The sequence below is a fragment of the Nicotiana tabacum genome, chromosome 12, assembly GCF_000715075.1.
Source record: "Nicotiana tabacum cultivar K326 chromosome 12, ASM71507v2, whole genome shotgun sequence".
NCBI classification, from domain to species: domain Eukaryota; kingdom Viridiplantae; phylum Streptophyta; class Magnoliopsida; order Solanales; family Solanaceae; genus Nicotiana; species Nicotiana tabacum.
In genome coordinates this window covers 42,666,556-42,688,056 of record NC_134091.1, presented here as the reverse complement: position 1 = coordinate 42,688,056, position 21,501 = coordinate 42,666,556, and the positions used below count along the sequence as shown (strand labels likewise).

General features: G+C 39.6%; 1 protein-coding gene across 1 annotated transcript; it reads left to right on the top strand.

The window, feature by feature from the left end:
• The first annotated feature begins 917 nt into the window (after window positions 1-917).
• LOC142167120 (uncharacterized) lies at window positions 918-1,541 on the top strand. The gene has a single exon (XM_075227274.1). It carries the CDS (start codon window positions 918-920, stop codon window positions 1,539-1,541), a length of 624 nt encoding a protein of 207 aa, XP_075083375.1.
• The last annotated feature ends 19,960 nt before the right edge of the window (window positions 1,542-21,501 follow it).

Sequence of the window (21,501 nt, the reverse complement as noted above, 5' to 3'; positions counted from 1 at the left end):
ATTCGGGGAGACTCTTATGAAGGGAGCCCTAACGTGGTATTCGCTTTTGCCCGAACATTCCATAGACTCATTTGAGATGCCCGCGGATTCTTTCATCAAGACCCATGTTGGGCCCAGAAAAGTACAAGCCCGAAAGGCCGATATATTCAGAATTGCATAAGGAGAGTTTGAGTTGCTGCGGGAGTTTGTAACTACGTTCCAAAAGGAAAGGATGTTGCTACCAGTCGTTCCGGATGAATGGGCGACCGAAGCATTCACCAAAGGTTTGAATTCGAGAAGTTCTGACACTTCTCGAAAATTGAAAGAAAGTTTGCTCGAGTTCCAGGCAACAACTTGGGCGGATGTTCCCAATCGATACGAGTCAAAAATAAAGATTGAAGATAATCAACTTGGTTTCCCGGCATTGGTTAAAGGTCGGTATCGGAGAAGAATAAAGAGAAATCTAAAGACGACTTTGATACGGATTGACGGTCTTCAAGGAGTCGGTTTTTGCCCTATGAACGGGCCGAAGGATGTGGCAGAGGTTTCCGGTCGGCGAATAGATTTGATAACGATAGGAGAACCGATCGCGGCCGAAACAACAAGTCGTTGTAGAATAAGAAAATGTCATATTCTTCATTCCTCAGACTTTCCAAATACAACTTCAATGTCATCGTAGTGAAGCTAGTATCGGCTATGAGAAACATTAAAGAAGCACAGTTCCCGAAGCCATTGAGATCTGACCACGGCCAAAGGGATCCTAATTTGTGGTGTGAATACCAAGGGACAAACGATCACCGGACTGCAGACTGCCGGCATCTGCGCGAAGCGGTGGCGACATTGTTGAAAAATGGCCATCTCAGGGAAGTTTTAAGCAACCAGGCTAAAAAAAAACTATGGTCATAATCGTGATAATGTAGAGCCTTCAAAAGTAGGAGATGACCCCCCCACGCTTGACGATCAACATGATCTTCTGCCGGAACGAGATTAACGGGGTTACATTTTCGGCGGCAATAAAGACAAAGGTATCAGTGACCCACAACAAAAGACTCTGGAAAGTTGCTGAAGACGATATTAGTTTTGCGGAGGAAGACGCTGATGGACTGCTGCTACCGCATAACGACGCCCTGGTAATTTCTCTAAATGTCTTAGATTTTAAGATTAAACGTGTTTTGGTAGATCCAAGAAGTTCGGCCAGTATCATCCAATGGAGAGTGTTGGAGCAAGCCAAGCTCACCGGAAGTATCATTCCGGCCATAAAACTCCTTGCCGGGTTCAATCTAGCAAGTGTGACAACCTGGGGAGAAATCTTGCTACCAACGAATGCTGAGGGGATGACGAAGATGACCCTTTTTGAGGTAGTGGATGGCAACATGGGTTACAATATCATCCTCGGGAGACCATGGCTGCATGAAATGATGGTTGTGCCGTCAACAAATCATCAATTGCTAAAATTTCCAACTCCCGAGGGAGCTAAACAAATAAGAGGTGACCAACCGGCAGCAAGGGAGATGAATGCAATCTCAGTCTCCAGTAGTAAAGGGAAGGAGCATGCGACATAGCAATTACAGGAGCTGGCACCTGTTCCCGAGCCAAGCGAAGCCAACCAGGGGGAATGGGCGTCGGAATCCTATCAGGTTCCAAGGTATTTCCAGGTACCAGAAGAGACGGATGCAACAAAGTCCAAAGCATAAGAACTTGAGCAAGTCGCATTGTTCGAGAAATTCTTGGATCGAAAATTCCACTCGGGGACAGAATTGCACCCCGAACTCAGGTCTGGATTTATTGAATTTCTTAAATTTAATGTCAACTATTTTGCGTGGTCGTGTGCAGATATGATAGGTATCCCGTTGGAAGTGGCTGTAAAAAAGCTAAGTTTGGATCCTAGTATTCCTCCAGTAAGACAAAAAAACATCCTATTGACGAGGCCAGAAATAAATTCGTCAAAGAAGAGGTAACTCGCCTGGTTGATATTGGTTCAATCCGAGAGGTAAAGTATCCCAACTGAATAGCTAACATAGTATTAGTTCCAAAGAAAAATAATAAATTTCGCATGTGCGTAGACTATAAGGACTTAAATAAGGCGTGCCCAAAAGATTCATTCCCATTGCCGAACAAGTTGTTTGAAAAGCAAATAGGGAAAACCATGGAAGTTTACATAGACGATATGCTTGTTAAGTCTTTGAACGCAGGTGATCAACTCAAGCACTTGCAAGAAACTTTTGACATCTTAAGGGAGCACGACATGAAGCTTAACCTCGAGAAGTACGCGTTTGGGGTCAGCTCCGGTAGGTTCCTGTGTCACAAAGGGGGATCAAGGTTAACCCTGATAAAATCAAGGCCATCAAAGACATCCCAGACCATCTATCAAGCGTAACAGAAGTTCAAAGGCTAACAAGGAGATTGGCCGCTTTAAGTAGATCCATTTCCTGGTTTTCAGAGAAATGCCATCATTTCTTCTCGCTGCTCAAAAAGAAGAACAAATTCGAATGGACCGCAGAATATCTACAGGATTTGAGGGATTATAAAAGGTATTTGTCAAGTCCTCCGTTACTATCGAAATTGGAATAAGGCAAAAAACTATTGGTCTACTTAGCAGTCTCGGAGGTAGCAGTAAATGTTATTTTAGTCCGTGAGGACGAATGTACACAATCTCCTCTCTATTATGTTAGTAAAATTTTAACGGGAGCAGAAATTCACTACCCACATCTGAAAAAATTGGCCTTAGCTCTCGTAGTCGCCGCTCAAAAACTTAGGCGTTATTTCCAATGTCATATGATAGGTGTGGTGACAACTTTTCCCCTACGGAATATCCTTTATAAACTCGAACGTTTGGATAGGTTGGCTAAGTGGGCCATTGAAATGAGTGAATTTGATATAGAATATAAACCTAGGACTGCGATTAAGTCACAAGTTTTGGCCTACTTTGTAGCCGATTTTAGTCAGGGACTGTTACTTTTGGCAACCAAAGAAGCTGTGATATTGTTAGAATCGACATTAGGAGTGTGGACCCTATTCACGGATGGAGCTTCCAACGTAAAAGGGTCCGGGCTCGGCATAGTACTAATCATGACTTCGGGGGAAACCCTAAGGCAGGCCATAAGAGCGGTCCCGCTGACTAACAATGAGGCGGAGTATAAATCTTTGATTGCAGGGATTGAATTTGCCAGGGTACTGGACTCTAAGGTCATAGAAATCAAATGTGACTCCCAGTTGGTGGTAAATCAGGTCAACAGGATCTTCGAAGCCAAGGAGGAATGCATGCAACAATACGTAATGAAGGCTCAGGCTCTGCTCGCTTGGTTCCAGGAATGGTAAATCACGCATATCCCGAGGGAAGAAAATGCAGAAGCAGATGCATTAGCTAACCTCGGCTCTTCCATGAAAATAAAAGGAACAGACTCCGGTAAGGTTGTACAGCTTATGCACTCGGTACTGGATGCGGATAGCTATTACGAAGCAAACGCGACTAACTTGGTCTAGGACTAGAGAAACGAAATTATTGATTATCTCGAACGCAGAAAACTGCCGAGGATCCTAAGGCATCTTAGGCGCTATGAACTAAGGCCGTACGATATAGTTTCAAAGGAGGTCAATTATACAGAAAATCATTCCAAGGCCCGTTGGCCCGATGTTTGGGAGCCTCTATTATGCGAGAAGTCCATGAGGGGATCTGTGAAAATCACTCGGGAGCAGATTCCTTAGTACTAAAATTAATAAGGACAGGATACTATTAGCCTTGGATGCAGCAAGACATTAAAGCTAATGTTCAAAAATGCGATAAATGTCAATGCTATGCATTGATGGTACATCAACCGGCAGAGCCACAACACTCAGTTCTGTCACCATGGTCGTTCATAAAGTGGGGAATGGATATCATCGGACCATTGCCACCGGCTCCCGTTAAGGTGAGATTTCTTTTGATTTTAACTGACTATTTTTCTAAGTGAGTTGAAGCATGTCCTTATCAGAAGATCGGCGAATATGAAGTAGTAGATTTCTTGCGGGAGAACATAATTTTCAGATTTGGGATACCAAAAGAAATAACATGCGACAATGGGCCACAATTTATAGGCGCAAAAATCACAAAATTCCCCGAAGACTTTTAAATCAAGAGGACCATATCATCACCTTATTATCTGAGCACAAACGGGCAAGCAGAATCAACGAACAAAGTGATCATATAGAATCTCAAAAAGAGATTGGAAGCAGCTAAAGGAAAATGGCTCGAACAGCTTCCAGGTGTACTATGGGCGTACCAAACAACAACCAAATCAAGCACAGGGAAAACTCCTTTTTCTCTTGTGTATGGGGCAGAGGCCCTGATCCCGGTAAAAGTAGGCGAACCTACCATGAGGTATTTCCGGCCAAACGAAAAAGCAAATAGTGAAGTAATGTTAGTCAATTTGGAGCTTCTCGACGAACGCATGGACTTGGCGCATATAAGGATGGCATCTCAAAAGCAGCTAATATAGAGATATTATAATCGAAGGGCCAACCTACGCTATTTAAAAGTAGGAGACTTGGTTTTAAGAAATATAACTCAGAACACCCGGGAACTCAATGAGGGAAAGCTAGGTCCAACATAGGAAGGCCCCTAGCGGGTTTCAGCTGTCACCGGGAAAGGGTCATACGAGTTAGAAAATCAAGATGTAGAAAAGTTTCCAAGCAACTGGAACATCACATGTACTGAAAGTATGTGTTGCACTCTTTTTTCCTTCATCTAGTTTTTTTCCCAATTGGTTTTTTCTAGCAAGGTTTTTAATGAGGAAGCAACGTAAAGTATACTATGAAGGAAGTTTCAGCAACAGCAATAAAAGCTTCAAGTGACAAGGCAGACAAGCGAAGAACCATTACGAAGCAGTTTGATTTGCTCGAAAGTAAAGTTCCTACTAGGAAGTTGAGTTTGCTGGCGAACAGAGATTACCCGACCGTTCACAAGTGCAAGCCACTGAGGGATTGTTAGTTAATCTTTGCCTCGGTAGCATTAATTCCTAAGGAGAAGTGAAGTTTGTTACCGAACTGAAGATTATCTAGTAATTCACTAGTGGAATCCTCGAAGGTGTGAAACTCTAGTATTCTAATTCGCATTCTTCGCATTCGACCACTGGGGGGGGGAGTGATATGAAGATATAGTAACAATGACTATCTCTTCGACCGGAATACGAAACTCGGAAACATAATTGTATCATCAGGACCGGGAACTACACGGCCAACCCCATAGAAATAAGTTGTACAAGTTAGCCACAAGAAATGTCAATTTCTTTTTAGCACAATGAATGCTTATGTACTTTTGAAAATAGAAGGAATAAAGTAAAGTCCTTTTATTTCTATCTTGTTTCTTGTCTGAACGATGAATTGATTTTATCATTTGAAAGTTAAACAAGTACTTCAAATGCTAGTGCCGTAATGAATACGAGACATCCTCTTCAAGAGTACCGTAAATATAAGATGGCCCTCTCTTATGAAATCCCTTATGTTAAAGGGTTGATTTCGGAAGATCTTATGCTCAGAATCCAAATGCTTTAGGGGGAGAATACACCTGAAGCCTTGCATGATCAGACGTAAACAATAAAACTTGCGCAAACACTTAAACGAAAAAGACGCAAAGAGCAAACTTGCGCAAATGTTTAAATGAAAGTACTCCGAAAGTTAAACTTATATGATACTTGAACAAAAAAGTGTTTTTTATTTACAATGAATGTGCCAAACTGCTCCAATACAAAAGTTTGGAAAAGGAAATCATGGGCTAACTTCTGTATCTCCGGAACCCATAGGAAGAGAAGCATCCACATCCACTGGAGAAGTGGATAGATCTGCCATCGGTTCGATATCCTGGCCTTAGTCATTTTTTCCTTCAGCATCATCTCCTTCTGGTTCCTCTTCAGTTCCCGAGAACTCAAAACCGGAACCAGAAGAATCGGTAGCATCAGGTCTGGCCGGAAGAATATTTTTATCAGCCAACTTTAGCTCACGGGCCTTAGCAATTTCGGCATCAAAGTTAACGACACCCGCTTTAGCCTTTTCCAAGGTTTTTCTCCTCATGTTGTACATAGCATATATTTTTTTAACAACGAGGGAAGCCACTCGACGCTTGAGTTCTTCTTTAAGTTGGTCAACCTCGACAGAATGGCTTTCCCGCGCCGATCTAGCGGACCGGAGGCTGACGTCGAGATCACGGATAGTAGAGCTAAAAAGTCTATTAGCTCAATGGTCTTTTTATGCTTCTCCTCCAATTAGGCATATCTCACCCTGGCGGCAGCAAGCTCTTCAGTTTTGGAGTTTAAGGCTGCCTCCAAATTGTTCAATCTTTCAGCGGAGGCAGCCTCACGATCAGATGCAATAAGAATGGCATTACAGATTTCAACACATTTTGCCCTAGCTTCTTCAAATTGAGCCCTCAACGGGGCGACTTCTTGGCTAAGGGTCTCCATTTCTTGCTCGCTTTGCTGCAACCGAGCCTCCAACATAATGGCCTCAACAGCTTTAGCTTCCAGCTCTGAGAGACGAGCAACAATTTGGTCTCGCTCGGCCTAAAGTTGAACTCACTCGGAGGTAAGTTCCTCTTTTATCTCGAATCAACCTTTGGAGGCCCTCAGAAGCAAGGAAGTTGGCCTGCAAAATAAAAAATGCCAAATTCAAAATCCTAATATATCAAAGATAGAATAGACAACGAAGGAAACGAAGAATATACCGTTGCTGCATTGTGCATAGAATTGTTCAACAAACACTCTACCGAGAGAGCTTATATCTTTTCCCTATCTTTCTCTGAAGCCAAAGGCTTCAGATAGTTTACAAACTCCACCGACCCGGAAAGAAGATTGCACCCGGTAGAGATCGAGAGAGTAACGCTCCTCCTCCTTTGCGGATCTTCTAAGGGGGTAGCATAATTTTGCCTAAAGTTCCCATGAACAGGGGATTGGGGAGAGGGACATCCTCTTCTTGGGCAATTCGGGCCGGTGGAGATGATGTGACAGTTGCTGGTGGCGAAGGAAGAGTTGGTGAATAAGGAGACAAAGCTGATGGCATTGAAGGATGAGAAGTGACTACGACAAGCACAACGCTGGTTGTTGGTTGCTCACCAACTAAAAATGGCAGGGACCCTGTACTCAACCTCATTGTACCATGCACAATGACTGAGATCCGGAAGCGAGAGTTAGTATTTTCTACCATCTCATACTCCCCCATTAGTACTGAGGCATCATCCTCGGTTGGTGTAACTATGTAGAGAAGCCCTCTCCTTGTTGTCTTCTATGTAGAGAAGCCCTCTCCTCGATGGCTTCCCCATCATCGTCAATCACTACGTGTCTATAGCCGACCCGGGTGAGGGGCTCATCATCACAACTTCCGGAGACGACTCGGGACTGACGCTCTTTGCCTTTTTAGTTTTTTCCCTGGTCAAGGAGGAAAGTCTTCTTTTTGGTTGCTTGTTCCCCGGCCGGGGACTCCGAGAAGAAGCACTCATACCAGAAGCAAGCCCAGAGATACTTTTCTGTGTAAAAGTCTCCTGCAGCAGCCTCGCCGCATCAGCTGGATTAGCCAAAATGTCTTCCTCGGGGAAGACAACTGAGCCCTGGGGTCGACCTGAATCCAACAGGAGAGAAAAGTTAAACAACTTCCTTATTCAAAAAGGTAAAAACAAAATGAGTTTGGCTTACCATGATTTTTGGCCTTCCACCCATATTTAAGGGATGATTATTTCAACGTACGGGTCTCGAGCGTAGTAACGTCCAAAATTTTCTAGACCCATTGGTTCAGGCCTTCAACACTACATGGTATCCATCGAGTCGCTGAAATAAGCAAAAGAAGAAGGGTTAATAACGATATGGAATGATCTTTAATGGAAGAAAAGATAAATGGTGAACTTACGAGTGCAGTTCTATAATTCTGAAAAAGGTGAAACCGTAGCCGGAATGATGTCCCTGGTGGCAATTGAAATGAACCATTTCATTCACCCACGATCATTATCATCAATTATAATGGATAGTAGAGAATGGTGGCCGCACTTGCTAAAATTTATCGTTCCCCCGCGAAAGATCTTGGGGGAATAGAGGCTCATTAATCGAGCTAGGGTTAGCTCTTCTCCGTCTCCTAGCACAGGTTCCAAAGACAAGCGAATGTCCTCCACACAGATGGACTTCCTTGTGCCAAGCACACCTGGTAGCAGATGTAGAACTCCACGATGACAGAGTCAAGTTCTCCACTCAAAGAGAACGGTCCCAAGGTGAAGGGATACATGTAGAAATACGTAAAAACCTTCCCGGGTAAGGTTACGTGCTCCGCCAGATTTGGAGCGATAATTTCTGAATCTTCACAGTGGCAGTCTTCCTTCATAGCAAGAATACTTGAAGGACTAATGGAAGAAGGATATATGCTAACGGCCCACGTACGAGGATGAGCGGAAGGGTATTTCTCTTCAAAGTCTTTGGTGGTTGCAAGACTCTTTGGGATGATGGAGCTCACCGTAGGAGGAGCAACATCATCAGCTTTACCTTTGTTCTTTGAAGAACTAGAGTTTCTAGAAGAAGAGACCATTTTTTATCAGAAAAGAGAAAAGGTTTTTTTGAAGAAGAAGGTTAAAGAAAGGTTGAAGACAAAGTACGAGTTGAGTAAAGAGAGTTTGAGAAAATGTAGAGAATTATAAAGTATAAATAAAGAGGTTTGATGCGTATAAGTAAAGGTATAGGCGACTAAAATCGTGTCTATAATTACCTCAATAACTGGCAAAAGCGATGCTAAATCATGGGATGACGCGTGTTCGGGGCATTAAATGCGAAAAGATGTGCGTCTAATCAACCGTCAGAAACTTTTCGGGGGAGGGGGGGAGGGGAGTCAAAGAGTTTCCCGCCAAAAAAAGGTATTTCTACCAACTTTCCGGCCATACAAAGTTATGCCATCGGAAAGCAGGGGGACTATTTGTATAGGGTAAAATATGTTCATATTTAATGATCGCATGAGAAAGCGGAACGTGGAACTGAAGGCAGAAGATAGCTAAATCCGAAGGCAATGATCTCGCTTGTCACCAGAGAGAATGATGCTCATTACGAACAAATTAATGTCGCCATCCGGTAGCATTCAATAAAGAATATTCTATAGCATTAAGTACATGATCCGTTATAAAGAATATGGCATTTACTTCCTGCCGTTACACATCCTTCAATAGCCCTTATAATTGTCATTAAAGAGGAGCTTAATCCTAGGACCTTGTTCCCTAGGTACAACTATAAATAGTGAGCTCTACTATCATTGTAAAAGACACGAATTTTCTGACAAGCATACACTATATTCTATCAAAAGCACAATAACATTTTACTTCGTTGCTTATTTGTATTGTACTTATCGCTCCCGGTAGCTCTGCGCCCGGAACTAAGATAATTGCTGTCTATTTCAATTCTAAGGCTAAGTCTTCTATTTCTGTCTAATTTATTTATTATTTTTGGATCAAATTAATTCATTTATCTATAAACCACGTATAAATTTAATTGTACCATTTTACGGGCAAACAAAATGCCACACATCTATCTAAATATCCTTAGTTTTGCTATGTTCATCTTTTGAACGTGTAAGTTCTTAATTGGCCAATATTTTGTCCCATACAACATAGTTGGTCTAACAACTACTCTATAGAACTTACCTTTACGTCTTGATAACACATTCTTATCACACAGGATAACAGATGTGAGCCTTCATTTCATCCATTCAACTCCAATATGATATGTGATATCATCGTCGATCTCCTCGTTTTTTTGAATTATAGACCCAAAATACTTGAAGTTTTCTCTCTTGGGGATGTCTTGTGTATAAATCCTTATTTTCTTACCTACCTCATGTGTGTCTTTAAACTTTCACTCCATATACTTCATTTTAGTCGTGCTCAATATGAAGTCCTTCGATTTTAGGGTCTGTCTCCAAACCTCCAGCTTGTCGTTAACTCTGCCACGTGTCTTGTCAATCAATTATATCATCTGTAAATAATATACACTATGGTACCTCCACTTTAATATGTTGTGTCAATTCATATATAAACATAGTAAATAAAAATGAGCTAAGAGTTAATCCTAGGTGCAATCCTATCTCGACTAAGAAGTGTCCCGAGTCTCCTCCTACTGTTCTCACTCGGATCTTATATTTATCGTACATGCCCATAATTACTCTAATGTATTACACAGGTACACCTCTAGACTTCGAGCATCTCCATAAAATCTCTCTTGGGACTTTGTCATATGCCTTTTCTAGGTCAGAGAATACCATGTGTAAGTCTCTTTTCCTATACCTATACTGCTTCACCAATTCCTTAAAAGATGATTGGCAGATCGTATCGGCATGAATCCGTAAAAATGGACACCTCCCTTCTCGTCCTTATTTCTATCACCCTCTCAATCTTTTATAGTGTGACTTAGCAGTTTGATATTCTTATAATTGTTGTAGTTTTAAATATTACTCTTATTCTTGTACAACATGATCATTGTACTTCATCTCCGTTCCTCGGGCCTTTTAGTCATCCTAAAAATAACATTAAACAACTCAGTTAGTTACTCCATACCTACTTTACCTGCGCTCTTCTAAAATTTCATGGGAATCTCGTCTGGCCTGGTCACTCTTCCCCCTTTAATCTTATGAATTGCCCCCTTAACTTCCTCAAACTTCATAGACCTACGATGCTAAAATCACGACGACTCTTGAAGTGAAGAAGACATAATAAAATTTGTACAATTTGGTGTAAGCATCCGGTGGATAAATAAAAGTATTGCTCTTAACCTCAAATATCTAAGTTCTTTTCTTTTAAAACTCAAAAATTTGGGTCTCGAATTTTGGATTGAGATAAAAGTCAATTTTCATAATTTTTTTGTTCATCAAATCATAATTGTTTGTGCTTTTCTTTAGTGGTGTTAAGTTTAAAACTTTTTACTTTTAAATTGTAATGAAAATTTCATACGTATTGCACAAGAAAAACATAAAATTTATGGTTTTGAGTTTTGGGGATTTGTAAATTATAGAATTCTACATTTACTTATGGGATGTAATTTAACCATTGAAGATGTTTTTTTTCTATTTTTCTTATTCTGAATTGGTATAGTTATCTTATCAAAGATATTATTTTACTTATGCAAATCTTTCTTTAATAGAGAGTGCGATTCTCTAAGTAAAAAGCATTACTATTAATTTTTACATGTGAAAATTTATTTTTAATATATAAGAAGGGATATAATTCCACTAGTGGAAATCTTGTTTTTACTTGTATTTTTAATAATAGGGATATGATATATTATTCAAAATATTGATTCTATTTGTTTCTAGATATATAAAATACGTAATTTTCATATTTGTAAATCAAAAACCTATTAAGTTGGCTTGAATAAACTTGGAAGAGATCGAACATAACCGAATATACATTTATAACAAACATTATAGTCAAGGTATACATTAAAGTAAATATGACACCTGCCACCTTCAATTCCTGGATCCGCCTCTGCCTCTATGTCCATCAAAGTTGCCCTTCAAGACCTACCATCTCTCTGGCTGCTCCTCTAATACAATTAGTTGTCCTAGTCCACATACTATTTGCGTCTCAATTACTCTCTCAAGTCCCCATAGCCATCAACTTCTCCCCAACTCCTTAATTTTATCATTAGTCAAGCCCCCCACTTAATCCTTTGCCAGCAAAACAAAATTCATTATATATATATATATATATATATATATATATATATATATATATATACACACACACACACATACACACACACACACACACACACACATAAAAAAAAAAATCAACTTCTCCCCCGTCACTATCTTTTTACCCAAATCTCTAGAGATAGCGCGAGCATTTAACAAGTTTAAGGATCAATGCGTTAAATATTAATAGCCTGTTTGGCCAAGCTTTTTTCTGGGGCCAAAGTACCTTTTTGGACAAACTAATTGAGGTATTTGGCCAAGCTTTAAGATGGAAAAAGTATTTTTGAAGAGAAGCAACAACATATTTTGAGAAGCAGAAAAATGTATCTTGTCTCCTGATCGCTTCTAATTGCACACTTCAAAAGAAGTATGAAACGGTCGTTTACAATAATAAAACCCAACTAAGAGTCGGGTTGAATCCATAGGGAGCTAAGATGGGAGTTAGGGGTATATATATTCTAATGTGCATGATTGAATTATCTTGATTTGCACCTTCATAAAAAGGTTTTGTTTCTATTTCTAATTTTACACTAAAGATTGGAGAATAAAGAAAGAAGACTAGGAATAGTTATTTTTGAGGTTTTTCAAATTGGTAAAAAATAGGGTTGTGACCATTACCTAGGTGTTTGCCTAATGGGATAAAGACCTTAATGCTTGTTTTGTTGATCGGGGTGTATTATAGCTATCAACTCTCAATTGCCTACTCAATACCTCTCAGTCAGAGAGTGATTTTTCCCATTTTGGCTTTCTCAAGACCAAATGGGTATCACACAAAATAGTTGATAAAAGCTCAAGTTGGGTTATTAATATCTCTAGGTTGAACCCTTTAATTGGGTTAATCAATCTCTCGATTTACCCAATTCTTTGTTAGCCAAGTTTTTCTAGATTAAGTTTCTCTTTCTCAAGTAGAGACTAAGTCAAATAGGCATGAACTAATATTTGCAACCATTAATTCCATAAATTAAAGCATGAAATAGGCTAAATAATAAACACTCATTCATAAACAAACACTAAATTAGATACCCATAAGGTTCACACACTAGGGTTGGGTCACAACCCTCAGTAAAAATCTAGCTACTCATACTTGGGTTTGAAGAAAATGAGGAAGAAAGGCTAATTAAATTCATAGTGTAAGCTTGAAATAATAAAATCTATTGTAAAATATACTAAAATATAGTAAACTTCCAAAATAGGCAAAGAAAAACGACTACAGTAATTGCTGATGTCAAAATATTGTCTAATTTTTTAAAACTCGTCTATTTATATAAGGCTAAAAATTTCGGAAAAAAATACTCCTCGGGAGGTTCTGCGGCCACACAATTCCATGTGCGCTCCGCACACTTCTTTATCTAGCAGGAGCTAGGATTCCGCGGTTGCACAATTCTGAACTGCGTCCGCGAGGCAACATTTCTATGGTCCGCGGATTTAGAATTGCGGCCGTAAGGCACTCTTCTGCGGTCCGCAATAGTATTATTATGGCCGCAAGACAATCTTCTGTGGTGGCACAAATCTTATGCGGTCTGCAATTCAATGAAGCTCTGGACTTGGTCTTTCTGTCATCTCTCTGATCTTGATCTTAAGCCCATCTCTTGCGGCCGCACAATTCATGTGCGGTTTGCAATTTACACGAATGCCTGCTGACTTTTCCTTCTTTGGTTGCGGCCGGAGATGAAATTCTGCGGATAACACATTGCATGCTTCTGTGCCCTTTATTGCATTGTGTTTAGATTACTTCTTTTTTAGTCGGATTTTATCTCGGGAGTCCAACTTCCAGCATTCCTGCAATTTTGCACATTTCATTACTTTCGGAAACCCAATTCAATGCTTTTAGAATAAAATAAAAATTAAAAGGCGCTAATAAATAGTCAAAATCCCCACTTATCATCTCCAAAAGTACTTTTCTGAGAAGCACTTTTGAGAAAAATACACGAGGAGGGAGACATGAGTATTGTACTGGGTGATTTGGAACTCTTCGGGAGTCGTTGTGACTTTGGGTATTGTAGGAGGATTAGAGTTGATGAATTTTAGGGGGCTATGCGTAAGATAAGCAGGGGCAAAACGACCGGGCCGGATAAAATCCCGGTGGAGTTTTGGAAGAATGCGAGCAAGGCTAGTTTGAAGTGGCTCAGTAGGTTATTTAATGTCATTTTTAGAAAGAATAAGATGCCCGAAGAGTGGAGGTGAAGCACGATTGTTCTTGTATACAAGAACAATGGTGATATCCAAATTTACAATAACTATCGGGGTATCAAGCTGCTTAGCCATACTATGAAAGTCTGGGAGACAGTGGTAGAGCTAAGGGTGAGGAAGAGTGTGTCTATCTCCGATAACCAGTTTGGGTTTATGCCGTAGGCGTTCGACTACAGAAGTCATCCACCTTGTTAGGAGAATGATGGAGCAGTATAGGGAGAGAAAGAAAGACTTTCATATGATGTTCATCGACTTAGAAAAAGCGTACGATAAAGTTTTGAGAGAGGTTTTGTGGAGATATTTGGAGGCTAGAGGTGTACTTGTTGCCTACGTTAGGTTAATTAAGGACATGTATGATGGAGTAAAGACCCGAGTGAGGACGGTGGGTAGTGACTCGGACCATTTTTCAGTTATGATGGGGTTGCATCAGGGGTCGGCACTCAACCCTCTTTGTTTGCTTTGGCGATGGACGTACTGACGCGCCATATCCAAGGAGAAGTATCATGGTGCATGCTATTTGTAAATGATATTGTATTGATTGACGAGACATGAGACGGTGTGAACGCGCAATTAGAGGTATGGAGGCAGACCCTGGAATCTAAAGGTTTCAAGTTGAGCAGGACCAAGACAGAATACTTGGAGTGTAAGTTCAGTGGCGAGACTCAAGGAGGGGAAGGGGAGGTGAGGCTGGACTCACAAGTCATCCCTAGGAGAGGAAGTTTTAAGTATCTTTGGTCTATTATTCAGAGGGATGGGGAGATTGATGAAGATGTTACACATCGTATTGTTTGACAAGAAGGTGCCACCGAAACTTAAGGGTAAGATATATAGAGTGGTGGTCAGACCTACGATGCTGTAGGGGGCTGAGTGTTGGCCAATCAAGATTGCTCATGTCTAGAAGATGGAGGTAGCAAAGATGAGGATGTTGAGATGGATGTGCTTTCACACCCCGAACTCGGGGAGTGCGACCGGCGCTCAACCGAGTGAACCTGGCCGAGCAAGCCTGTTAGATTTTCTTCTACCCAAACTCATCCATAAATAAAGAGGAGATGCACTCTATTAATCAAACACTGAAAAGATTTCATTAACAAATCCCATTTAATTTTTATTAGCAGCTTCCTTCATAATTTCCAAAATATTACAAGTTTATAGATATAATGAAAAATATTTTTGCTAAATACAAACACTTCTAGTTCAATTCCCCACATCAAACACCACCCATAACCTGTCTACGAAGCCTCTAAGTACAACCGAAGAGTAGTATGGAAGTGCCGGCAATAAGGCCCCAGCTATACCTCAAAACACAATGTACAATATCAAATGACACCAGGCCCGGAATAGTGTAGGGCTCACCCAAACCTCCTGAATAGAGAATGACTGCTAACGAGGACCAAAGCTGTCCGGTGATGAACCACCTGCATCTATTGAAGATGCAGCACCCCGGCAAAAGGGACGTTGGTACATATGGAATAGTGTCACAATCAACAATATTCAAATGCCAAGTTAAAACATAACAATTGTAAAAATGCGGAAATTATATATATATATATATATATATATATATATATATATATATATATATATATATATATATATATATATATATATATGGTTGGGAGATCACTAGCACCAATATGCCATCGTTCACAATACCACCGTACTTTTAGCATAGAGTTCGATCACAAACCGATCGGCTAGGCCGTCTCATCCGAGACATCAACCACAATCACAATTTCAATTACAATTTTCAGCACAATCATCACCATATGTGCGACATGGCATCCGACCACAACCCGATCGACTAGTCCATCTCACCACAATGCCGTGTGGATCGATATCATCCTTTTCTATTAATCATCTCATCTCAATTAAGGGGAAGTATTTTCATCATATCAATCTCATCCCAAATAAGGGGAATAATCACAATCCACTCCTATACCGGCATGTGTAGTTTCGGGGTTAAGTTATTTCAACCTAACCTTCCTCGGTGACTAATGATACTCACAAAAATATTTATGATTTGCATACAAAGGAAACAACAATACAAATTTATTTACCTCATAACCTTTTACACCATTTATAGCATTATTGGCATTTTCATCCACTTACAACATTGTTATTTCATTGGCTCTCTTGGCCATACATATAATTCTTCATTCATGTCACAATGGTCGTATTTCATATTCCACACTTTCATATATTTCCTTATCATAGATCATCATCATAAATATCAACAAATAGAATATTCCGGAAATTACAACTTTAGGTTCATTGGTAATGAAGACTTTAAACACAATGGATGTTTTTCCAAGAAATGGAGTAAAATGATTGGCAATCGAAGCACAAGTTAAAATCATAAACGAGTAACATATCATTTATTATTGAAACACTTTTCACCAAAAGGGAAATCACTTTCAACTCATGAATACATAAGAGCTCAAAACACGTTGGAAATACTTACAAAGCATAGCATTAGTTGAAACAACCACATTTGGCCACGACTTGAGTACATAAGCTTTTAATCAAATCTATTTTCGAAGTCAATTTGGGACAATTAAATCAAGGCTCATTTCTTGACCTTTCTCACATCACTTAATTTCATTGGCACCAAGTATAATTTTTATTATCGGCACAGTGGCCACACATTTCATCTTCAACCCACTTCTTTCACTTTCAAGCATCCTTATAGATTATCAACAATAAGGCATTTTAAATGTGACTTAAATCCTCATCCACACACCAAAAGTTCCCAATTTTACTAACTCCATAAATTTCCAAATATTTCGGCAGAGTTTCCCCAGTAATTGGGCCTATCCACCTGCCAGAGAATCACCAAAATCACTCATAACAACAAATCCGCAACTCGACAAAGCATCATAATATATACATCAACATCACTAATCTCAACATTACAGACATTATATTATCAAAAGTGATATCTAAACATGAGTTGCACATATTTAAATCATAACACATAGAAAGTATCTTTCGATCCACAATCATTTAACTATACCATCAAGTGAGAACATTTTCTTTCCTTAACACTTTCGGCCTTCGAGGTGGTCTCCTCGACTTACAGACTTTGCCATAACACACGACGGAGGCAATCTCAACTTTCGGACTTATCTAACAAGGATGACAATTAAGTACCTCTCATAGGCCAATTATCCAATAACTTCACCTTCACTAGCTTTCACTGGAACGATAGACAAAGGAGTTCCAACTACCTTCTTAGACATAGACACATGAAATACCGAGTATATAGAGGACAAGGATTGGGAAACATCATACTCATAGTTCAACATATTTCCTTCAAGATTTCATAAGGCCTAATGTGACTACACATACTTTACCTTTATTAGAAATTCACATAATATCTTCATAGAGAAAATCCTGAGAATAACCTGTTCACTTTCTTCAACTCTAAATCTCTAATGTGAACATCCAAACTAAACCTTTAGCGACCTTCAACAATTACTCTAAGATATGCTAGCTTGAATATTACCATAAAACATTATATCCAATATATTTGATCACGGGATGATGCTTCTTCTTTGATATGTTTGAACCTTCAACCCCCATAAGTTACTATAAATAGGAACAACGAGGTCCGAGATTGGGTTGGAATTTTTCAAGAATCCATCAATGTGTTGAGTAGGGCATTTCAAGAGGTTATATCCTAAGAGATGTGAAGGTTATTACCAATAGTGCTGACATGGTTAATCATTGTGATGACATCATTGATTCGACAAATGAGGCATAGAGTTGCCTAGTAGGCATTGATAATGTAGGGACCATGTTCATGATTCTGAGATTTAAAAGAAATGAGTCATTTTAGACATATGACATATGGGAGGCATGGCGGGGAGGATAAAGACATTAGCGTCAGTTATTCTTGGAAGACTATGAGTCATGAAAAGGACATCAATAATTGTTTCACTCCACATGCGCCTTGTTCGGAAATAGTAGGCTTCAAAGAGAAATATCCAAGTACGTGACACCAGCCGCTTCTTGGAATGTAGGGAAAATCAGTTTAACTCGAAATGAGAATATACTGGCACCCTGAATGTGATATGGGTTTCAAAATACATGTAGTTGCATTACGCTCTTAACATTAACTAACACAAGGAATAGATATGCCACAAGCCCATGAGGATGAAAAAAGAAGTTGAACACTTATGAGATTATTATCATTCTGACAGCTTAACCCTTCATAATAGTTGATCCTATATGAGAGGACTAGAGATACGACAAACTTGTTTTTCAAATCAATATGCTCATGAAATGTGTCAGAATCTGAAACATCCACCTGAAGTTGGGAGAGAAAGGTCGCGATATGGCCACTTAACTTTCAACCACACACGAGTAAAACCATGTAGCTAGGACATCTTAATATTGGGATGAAATCATGTATTGGTTAGAGAGAATGAACACTCTACTATGAGCTAGACATGTTTCTGCCATAATAACTCTCAAGCTGCAATACAAGGCCACTTCATGGGCAAGTGCAATACTAGGAACAAAGTGAGCTACTTACTGCGGAATGATCTAAGTGGACATGTAAGTCATACTGAGATGGACATCTTCCTGTGATGAATTTGTGAAAATCTCAAATTTCCCAAAAACTTTATGCGGACAAGTGACCACTTCCAGTTGACATGTACACATATGATAGGTGTTGAGATATGCTCTCATGTTACTAGACAACGAAAAGGTCTCATGATAATATTCAAAAAGGAGTAAAGTAATTGTTCAAACCATAGGAGTCACATACATCGGATAGAGAAAGAGTGGCTCAAAAAGGATCTCAACACTAGGCTACATTAGATTGGATTTTATACCACATAGGTAAACGTTTTGCACGGTGCATGCATAAGCACAAGTAAGCAGATGTTATACATTTGAATCAAAAGGTTCTGAAATAAATTCATCAGGTATAGTCCCTTGTTGAGAATTTAGGGAAGCAAATGATAAATATTAGCCTAAGGTTGTAACACAATTCAAGGAAATCATTATAGAACTCAATTCCTCAAGAGGTTGTAAATAAGAGAATTTGTAATAAAGTGGCTTCATGAATTAGGTGTCTCGTTCAAAGAGTAAGTACATGCAATGTTTTGTGATTCAGCATTTCGTTAAGACCATATTTATGCAGGCTCTTCAATGCAGATGTATATATGTAACAAGGAAAATTATTTATTGTTCATAATGATGCAGCAAGGAGTGACTTACTTAGTGATTTTAGATTGACAGGGCAGTACCTTAATTGATGCCCCTCTACTCCACATCCAAAACATACATTAATACCATAGTGACATACCCCTGAGTGACATCTCATACACTTCACACAACGAGGATGGGGTCCGCTAAACTGACTCACCCCACTAACCTAAAATTTACCCCTTTTGCATACATCATAAGCATCCCCATCATCCTTCATCCAGGCCTTCACGGCAGGAGTAACAATCTCTGTACCGGTTTGCTGTGTGGGCCTTTGGAACTGCCCAAGCCTGCCACCCCTAACACGTTCCTGAGCATACTCATAACACGACGCCAAATGTTCCTTCCTGCATATCGGGCATATCGGAATGGGTGTATCCAACCTAGGGCGTTTGTTATTATTGTGACCCCTCTTTCCAAAACCATAACATATTTCAAGAATCATTTAACATAAACCCGAGTGGCTCTTCTTTCATATCAAACATTCTGACTTATTAGTACAAACAACCCTCTTTCATTTCTTAGGTGCTCTCACCACATGATCTGGTGGTGTGGTGACATTAATAGGAACAAGAATACTTTCCCTAGCAACTGGTTCTTTCATTCCCTTTTCGCTTCCTCGAACCCGTGGGTTACGCATATGGAAAATGAGATATGACGAGGATATTAGCTTCATATCTTGAGCTCTATTGCACGATCTGGAGTACAAAAGAAGGGTGACATTCCTAAATTCTCATGTAGCCTCCTAATTATAGATGTGGTCGACAACACACTGATAAGAAGAACTCTACTAGACACGGCTCCAAGACATCCTAGTACACTTTAAAACCTTAGGCTCTCATACCAAATTTGTCATGCCCCGAACTCGGGGAGCGCGACCGACGCTCAACCGAGTGAACCCGGCCAAGCAAGCATGTTAGATTTCCTTCTACCAAAACTCATCCATAGATAAAGAAGAGATGCACTCCATTAATCAAACACTTAATAGATTTCATTAACAACTCCCATTTAATTTTCATTAGCAGCTTCCTTCATAATTTCCAAAATATTACAAGTTTATAGATATAATGAAAAGTATGTTTGCTAAATACCAACATTTCTAGTTCAATTTCCCATATCAAACACCACCCCACAATCTATCTACGGAGCCTCTAAGTACAACCGAAGAGTAGTATGGAAGTGTCGGCAACAAGGCTCCAGCTATACCTCAAAATACAATGTACAACATCAAATGACATAAGGCCCGAAATAGAACAGGGCTCACCCAAACCTGCTGAATAGAGAGTGACTTCTAATGAGGACCAAAGCTGCCCGCTGATGAACCACCTGCATCCATTGAAGATGCAGCGCCCCGGCAAAAGGGACGTTAGTACATATGGAATAGTAATAGTATATAAAGCTAACTGTCCACTTTTAAAATAGAATGCCAATATAAAAAAGGAAAAACCATAGAAACAACAAGTCACAATCAATAATATCCAAATGCCCAATTAAAACATAACAATTGTAAAAATGCAGAAATAATATATATATTTTTGGTTGGGAGATCATTAGTACCGATATACCACCATTCACAATACCACCGTACTTTTAGCACGGAGTCCGATCACGACCTGATCGGCTAGGCCGTCTCATCCGAGACATCAATCACAATCACAATTTCAATTACAATTTTCAGCACAATCACCACCATGTGTGCGGTATGGCGTCCGATCACGACCCGATCGTCTAGGCCATCTCACCACAATGCCGTGTGGATCAACATCATCCTTTTCTATCAATCATCTCATCCCAATTAAGGGAAAGTATTTTCATCACATTAATCTCATCCCAAATAAGAGAAATAATTACAATTCACTCCTACACCGGCTCGTGTAGTTTCGGGGTTAGGTTATTTTAACCTATCCTTCCTCGGTGACTAATGATACTCCTAAAAATATTTATGATTTGTATACAAAGGAAACAATAATACAAATGCATTTATCTCATAACCTTTCACACCATTTATATCCTCATTGGCATTTTCATCCACTTACAACATCATTATTTTATTGGCTCTCTTAGCCATACATATGATTCTTCATTCATGGCACAATGGCCGTATTTCATATTCCACACTTTCATATCTTTCCTTATCATGGATCATCATCATAAATATCAACAAATAGAATATTCCAAAAATTACAACTTTAGGTTCATTGGTAATGAAGACTTTAAACACAATAGATTTTTTTTCAAGAAATGGAGTAAAATGATTGGCAATCGAAGCACAAGTTAAAATCATAAACGAGTAACACATCATTTATTCTTGAAACACTTTTTCCCAAAAGGGCAATACAGAATTTCAACTCATGAATATATAAGAGCTCAAAACACGTGATCAGAAATGAGGTTATTCGCGACAAGGTGGGTGTGGCACCTATTAAGGACAAGATG